This window comes from Alnus glutinosa, chromosome 1 (assembly GCF_958979055.1).
Source record: "Alnus glutinosa chromosome 1, dhAlnGlut1.1, whole genome shotgun sequence".
In the NCBI taxonomy this organism is placed as follows: Eukaryota; Viridiplantae; Streptophyta; class Magnoliopsida; order Fagales; family Betulaceae; genus Alnus; species Alnus glutinosa.
Window position 1 is genome coordinate 49,642,009 of NC_084886.1, and position 6,593 is coordinate 49,648,601.

Genomic DNA, 6,593 nt, shown 5'->3' on the forward strand with positions numbered 1-6,593 from the left:
AAGTTTCTTAAATTGCAAAACATTTTCCCCCCAAAATAAACAAATGACGTGGGTGTGTGATGTGGAGGTGTTTGAGTGATTTGGAAATTAAGTAGATGCTAACGTGTCTCACTGGACAGGTGTCGACATTCTAGTGGTACTAAGTGTCAGTGACGTGGCGAGCCGGTAGTTTTTGGACGGAGAAGTTAACCGAGGTACTAATTAGGTCATTTCCCAAAACTTAGGTCTTATCTGTGATGCAAATTGAAACTCATGGATTAAAAAATAAAGTTTTTAAAACGCAGGAACCATAGAGGTACTTAACCCTTATTATTATTATTTTATCTGAGGCAAGCATCTTACTTTTTTAAAAAAATAATAAAAAAAAAAAATTTGTCGGATTTAATAAAAAAATTCTAACAGATGAGACTAATTGAAAGGGCTTAATAATTTAGGGGATCGATTGCAACTTTTAAAGTTGAAGAGAGACATTACAATTCAGACGCAAGTTTGAATAAACTCTGTTTGTTAATTTTTTTAGAGAGTATTTTTTGTTTTTTTGTTTGAAAAAGTACTCTGATACGTCATAAAGGTATAATTAATTTTGAGTATTTTTTATATTTTGAGTTGGAGGACGAGAAAGCAAATTGCAATTATGTATAAAAACCCCTCGTTTTCCCAATTTACTTCGTCCACAAACACAACACCCGTATCACACTTGGACTCTTTCTCTCTCTGTCTTCCATCGGCAGCGGCAGCCTTCAAGAACAAACAAAAGGGTGGTTATATACAGAGAGACAAAGGAGAACCAACCCATATATATAATACATATATACGTAGTTTTTGATTTACGATAATGGAGAAAAAAGTTCTTGATTACGTGTTAGTTCCTTCGGGCCTTTTTGTAATGGTGACATACCACATATGGCTCCTCTATCAAATCCTGAAGCACCCCAACAGGACTGTCATCGGCATCAATGCCGTCATTCGCCGCTTCTGGGTCCGGGCTATGATGGAGGTAAATTTCTTTTCCTTTTACCATGGATTCGATCAGTCAAATCTTAATTTCTTGTGGGATTTCCATTTGTTTCATGCATGCATGAATGACAGATCATGATTCATGATGCTGAATGTGTACATTTATGGTTGTCCAGGACGTGTCAAAGAGTGGTGTTCTGGCTGTACAGACACTGCGAAACAATATAATGGCATCGACCCTTTTGGCTTCCACGGCGATAATGCTTAGCTCCGTAATTGCGGTCCTGATGACGAGCGGCAGCTGGGACAAATCGGCACTTCTTGTGTTGGGAGACAGAAGCCAGCTCGGCTTCTCCATAAAGTTCTTCTCCATTTTGGTGTGCTTCTTGGTTGCTTTCCTTTTCAACGTCCAGTCTATAAGGTGCTTCAGCCATGCAAGCATCCTCATCAACGTGCCCTTCAAGAAGATGTCATCAGATCACCACTACCAGCATCTCACTGCCGAGTATGTTGCCAGGATGGTGAACAGGGGCAGCTATTTCTGGTCTTTAGGCTTGCGTGCCTTTTACTTCTCTTTCCCTCTCTTCTTGTGGATCTTTGGGCCCATCCCCATGTTTCTGTCCTGCTTTGTCCTCATTTTCTTGCTCCATTTCTTGGATGCCACATTGGAATCTGGGTGGGCTGCTTCTGTTTCTGATAATGACCTCCACAACGACAAGGAGCTTGGGGAAGCTTGAAAAATTGGTCACGGAATTGGATTAGGATTCACAGCAATTATCTGTTGAGAGACCCATATGAGATTTGTCTGCCCAAATAAATTTTCTCATACGTATAGGGTCTCTCACGTTACCAGCCTAAATTACTAGTAATTTGAATAGGTAATTGCTGTGAATGTTTATCCGAGGTAGATTGGGATCCACTGAAGTATATAGGGTAGCATATAGCATGCTATAGCAACAAGATTAGATAAAAAGAAAGAGTGTGCCAAGAGAATAAGAGCAATTTCAGTTCAACTCAAGTTGAATTTTAAGTTGCACATCAAGTTTTTTTAAAATTGTATCTTAAACAAGCGTACCTTTTTGGCATGCTGTTTTAATTTTAGTCTCTTTATAATATTTTTCAATTCCGCAGGCAATCAGCTTTTCAGTTGAACTTTTGCACCAAAAAGGAAGTCCAGTGAGACAAATGAAAGGACAAAGGAACATATTTTAATCTCTCCCCCATTTTATTCTGATGAGAATCTTCACTCCCATAATTTTTTATTTTCCTGAGCAAATCCCACTCCCATTTTATTCTTGATTCCAAGGGAACATTCTCTTGCAACTATTTGCAGAAGGTCCCCTATTCAATCAAAAAAAGATAGAAAAAGAAAAAGCGTGTGCTTGTTGTCCCACATCGGAGAGGAAAGTAGAGTGAGGCAGCCTTATAAGCTCATTCATCTCTTCAAGAGATAGGTCATTTTGGAAATATGTGTTGGATTAAGCTTGTAAGACTGTTTGTGTCTATCCCTTCCTCTAAAAAATTCCTCCGATGTGTTGTGACTTCATCCTCTTTTCCCTTTCCCCTATTCAATCAAAAAAAAAAAACTATTTGCACAAGGGAAATATATAAAATATGTATATACCACGAGTCAATGTCATGCCCTGGTTATGACTGTGACGTCCTTCCCGTTCAAAACGCAATTCCAAGTTTCTTAGCAGTTTGAGAGTCCGTTTGATTTTGCAGGTTAAACGCTCATTTTTAAACAAAATTGCAAAAAAATGTCTCAACAGGCAAGGTGAAGTGTTTTTCAGAAAATGCATTATTTTTTCAAACCGCTAAACAAAACGGACTCGGAGTCTTTTATACAATGATAATGAACCTATAAATTAAGTTGAAAATCTTGCTCGCACCACTAGTGAAATTTCCATTTTCTGTGCTTAGTGAAAGTATGTTCATCAATACGGGCTAGTATTTGGTGCATCTGGGAAGTGCCATGAAAGAGGACAAATTTATCATCTGCTCAAGTTAAAAACCTTCCCCAGATGCACCCTTGCTCAAATTTTTCTGATTTTTTTTTCTTTCTTCACACGTCCATCTGGGGAAGTGCCACGAAAGATGTGAAAAAGTATCAAGGACATCAATGTTTAAGATGCAAAGTCAAAACAAAAATGTATAAAGGCAGCCTCCACTAGCTACCTCACATAGCACCCAATGTGTACGAACTACCAGAAAATTTTTGGTTGCCCACTCACTCCCAAGTGCGCGATTTAAACTTTTGGTTCCCCACGAAAGACGTAAAAAATTCTCAAGGACTTAAAAAAAAAAACTCAAGTTAGCTAAAAAATATACCATCCCAAATATACAATAGGAAGGCACCCTCAATCACTGTGAATGACAACTATTAGTCTTCCTTTTCCTCCTTTTTCTTTCATAAATCTATCCAATAAAGTGCCTTACCTATAATGCAGCAATCACAACAAAACGGCCTTACCATCCCAATGCCAATTTCAGGATCTATGGTCGAAGACACCAAATGTGGCCTGAGATGCTCAACAAGCATAGTTTTATAGCTTCCATCCATTTGCCAGGAAGTCAAAGTATCTTCACCAGCTAATATAAACTTTCCTGTTGATAGAGATTTTCATGAGATCGTATACACATTTGAAAACTAGATATAATAATCAATCATCTGAAGACAGACGAATAAGATAAAGGTATAGCATTTCTTCATTCTGGTAGATGTTGTTTTGATTGTTTATTATTCAAATAAGCTACATATTAAGTTAAACAAAAGCACATATTGCACCTTTTCTTTAGTATCTTCAAGAAGTTGGAGTTCAAAACTAAACCATCGCCTAGTCTCCACTAGCATGCGGGTTTCTTTAGCTGAGAATATCTTTACACTATATGACTTGAATCATTGAATAATCAGAGCTCTTTGCTTTCTGGTCCTCTGTCTGACACTTCTTCAGTGGTTCCTCACCTTGAGTGCACGTGATGAAAATAGTCTTCAATATGATCCCACCTTCCTGAAAGGCATGGCATACAAGTTAGAAGATTCCTGCATAATACATGAGAGAGAGAGAGAGAGAGAGAGAGAGGGGGGGGGGGGGGGGGGGGGGGTGGAGAATGATATATTGTCAGTTATAGAAAGACTACATTTCGATGCCTATATAACACCCAAGTACTGAGATCAGATAATGGGAGTTGAGCTGGTGTAGAATGGGGTACGGAAGAATCAAACTTAAAGGTACATAATGTCTTTGGAGCATGTCTGTAGGTATACATAGATAATGTCTTTGTATTTTTTTTTTATAAGTAAGAAACATCATTAAAAATGCAAAGCGCAGTCAAGTACACAAGGAGTATACAAGAGGAGCGTCTAAGACAGAGAAGAAAAAAGAACAACAAAATCATGAAAGCTAATCACTAGGGGAGCTAGGAACGCAGCAGTCCGAGTGTACAAAGAATAAAAAAAAAAAGTTCTGAGCTCCTCAAACGTCCTTTCTTTGCCCTCGAAGTATCTATCATTTCGTTCCCTCCACAAGCACCACATAAGGCAAAAAGGAACCATCTTCCACACAACAGCATTCCGAGAGCAGTCACCCGTCCACCAAGCAACGAATAAATCTACCACCCGAAGAGGCATAGCCCAAGACAAGTTAAAGCAGCTAAAGATAGCATTCCATAAGGCACGATGGAGAAGAAGGTGGTCCACAGTTTCCCCATTCATCTTGCACATACAACACCTATCAATCACAATGACATGTCTCTTTCTAAGATTATTCAAGGTAAGGATCTTCCCTAGATAATGTCTTTGTATTGTAGTTAATTAATTCATAATCAGGGTCTTTTCACCCTTTCCTTGCCAATGTATTAGATTAACTACCTACTTACTAATTGTTGACTAATTTAAATTGAAATGAGGACCAACACTTGCCCTGGCAATGTCCTTTGAGATTGCTAATTTGGATAAGGACTGGAGACAGCAGGCAATGTAAGTGACCTGCGTTAGTATAAAAATGCTTACTTATTCACAATGACATGCATGAATCCTTGTTAGTCACGTCTCAATCTCAGTCAGCTTTAACTTCAACTTCATGTTACCAGTTTGAACTACTATTTCATCTTTAGATGGCTCCACTCTTAAAACTGCCGCCCTCCTCCCAAGAGAAGAAACATACACCATATCACCAACCATGGGAACCTGAGACTTCTCTGCAACATATATAGGCGAAAGAAAATCTACTCAAGAAAAGTTCAATGACGCTAAAAGACACAAGATTAAGATAGCATAATTCATGGGTTGTAGGAAAATTGAGTTTAGCAAATGTTATTCAACTACAGGCAAGGTGGACTTGGCAGAAGATCTCATCAACTCTAAATGAATACCTGACTGTGAGTGCTTGATGTCTTCAACAAAGGATGTGTTCTTATAAGCCACATGAGGTTCATTGTATTCTGCCGCATTATGCTGGCCCTTAATTGCCAATGTATGCCGGATTTTGTTAGCTGGAGTTGCCTGTGAAGATTGAATTGCAGATACACGAAGCTGTCGCACTTTCTTATGAAGAATAGAACGTGCCACTGCTGCAGCCTCAGATATTTCTCGCATCTTCCTCAATCTTTGTTCAGTTCCATGTTCCATTATCTTCCTTCTAGCGAGCAACAGGTTTTCATAGAGATCTTTTGAGAGCCTTTAGTCACATATGCAGAAATACCACATAGACCATACATTAGAGCACAGATTTTTCTGCTACTCTCAAAACAAGGCTAGCCATATTAATGACAAGCACCAATCATTAACAAGCAAGTTTCACATAGTTGGAATTACATTGATTTGGATGATTGAATGCCACATGGAAATTATTTTTCTCAGTGGCTTGTTCTTGTATTCTTCTTAGAATGAGGGCTTTTATCACAAAGCAATTTATCAATGAATTATCTACATGCAATGCCAAAACAGTTTTTCCCATCACTAATTGTTTCTTAGCAACTGTTTTGGATTTCTAGAAACCCAAATATTTGGGACACTCAGTTTATATATGCATCAACAGTCAAAATTACCCATCACATAGAAAATATTCAGTTTAGGTTTTACCAGAGAAAGAGAGGGGGGGGGGGGGTGCTGGTTCTTTCTTATGTTACATTTTATTAATAATAGGGAATGGTTGTCTTCATAACCATTTAGCTGTGGGATTGAAAACAGAATGCTGCTTAACGCACTTTCATATGCAATAGTGTGAAACTACGGTACATTAGAATTTTTTTTAGCAAGAAATTCTCACATCAGATGATGTTGTGCTTCCTCTAATTTCTCCTTGAAATCTTGCTTTAACCTTTCCATATCAGTTATGACCTGCATTAGAATATAACAAATAAATTCTAAGAAATATAGATGATATGTTGGTAATTCAATTGAAAGAATAAGATCTAGTCATCTGCAAATGCAATTCCAAAACTATACCAAGTATAAGTTAATTACAGCATTTCTATATAATGCATTAAATCATGTAGCACAAAATAGCAAAAGTCTACTTTTGAAATGATGAAGTATGGATAGAAATTTTAACTGAAACAGCATGCAGGTCATTTTAGAACTCCTTTTCTTGTAGCAATAAATATAGAACAGATGGGAGTTACTTTAATTGAGA

General features: G+C 37.8%; 2 protein-coding genes across 2 annotated transcripts in view; one reads left to right on the top strand and one right to left on the bottom strand.

Moving 5' to 3' along the window:
• The first annotated feature begins 660 nt into the window (after positions 1 to 660).
• On the top strand, positions 661 to 2,080 carry LOC133860713 (uncharacterized). The gene is made up of 2 exons (XM_062296296.1): positions 661 to 997; positions 1,134 to 2,080. Exons 1-2 carry the CDS (start codon positions 836 to 838, stop codon positions 1,692 to 1,694), a joined length of 723 nt encoding a protein of 240 aa, XP_062152280.1. The 5' UTR covers positions 661 to 835; the 3' UTR covers positions 1,695 to 2,080.
• A 1,174-nt stretch (positions 2,081 to 3,254) lies between these two features.
• The window catches only part of LOC133861237 (uncharacterized), an 11,327-nt gene continuing 7,988 nt past the window's right edge, over positions 3,255 to 6,593 (bottom strand). Inside the window, exons 17-22 of the mRNA XM_062296978.1 lie at positions 6,407 to 6,431; positions 6,228 to 6,298; positions 5,332 to 5,636; positions 4,970 to 5,157; positions 3,746 to 3,968; positions 3,255 to 3,564 (exon numbers count right to left, since the gene is read on the bottom strand). Coding sequence (XP_062152962.1) covers positions 5,003 to 5,157; positions 5,332 to 5,636; positions 6,228 to 6,298; positions 6,407 to 6,431 — 556 coding nt within the window. The 3' untranslated portion in view covers positions 3,255 to 3,564; positions 3,746 to 3,968; positions 4,970 to 5,002. The remainder of the gene's footprint in view (positions 3,565 to 3,745; positions 3,969 to 4,969; positions 5,158 to 5,331; positions 5,637 to 6,227; positions 6,299 to 6,406; positions 6,432 to 6,593) is intronic.

Bases quoted from the DNA above. Each gene is read 5' to 3' on its own strand.
- LOC133860713 (XM_062296296.1), top strand. From the start codon at position 836: ATGGAGAAAAAAGTTCTTGATTACGTGTTAGTTCCTTCGGGCCTTTTT. The intron at 998-1,133 runs GTAAATTTCTTT...ATGGTTGTCCAG, and splicing joins GGGTCCGGGCTATGATGGAG to GACGTGTCAAAGAGTGGTGT.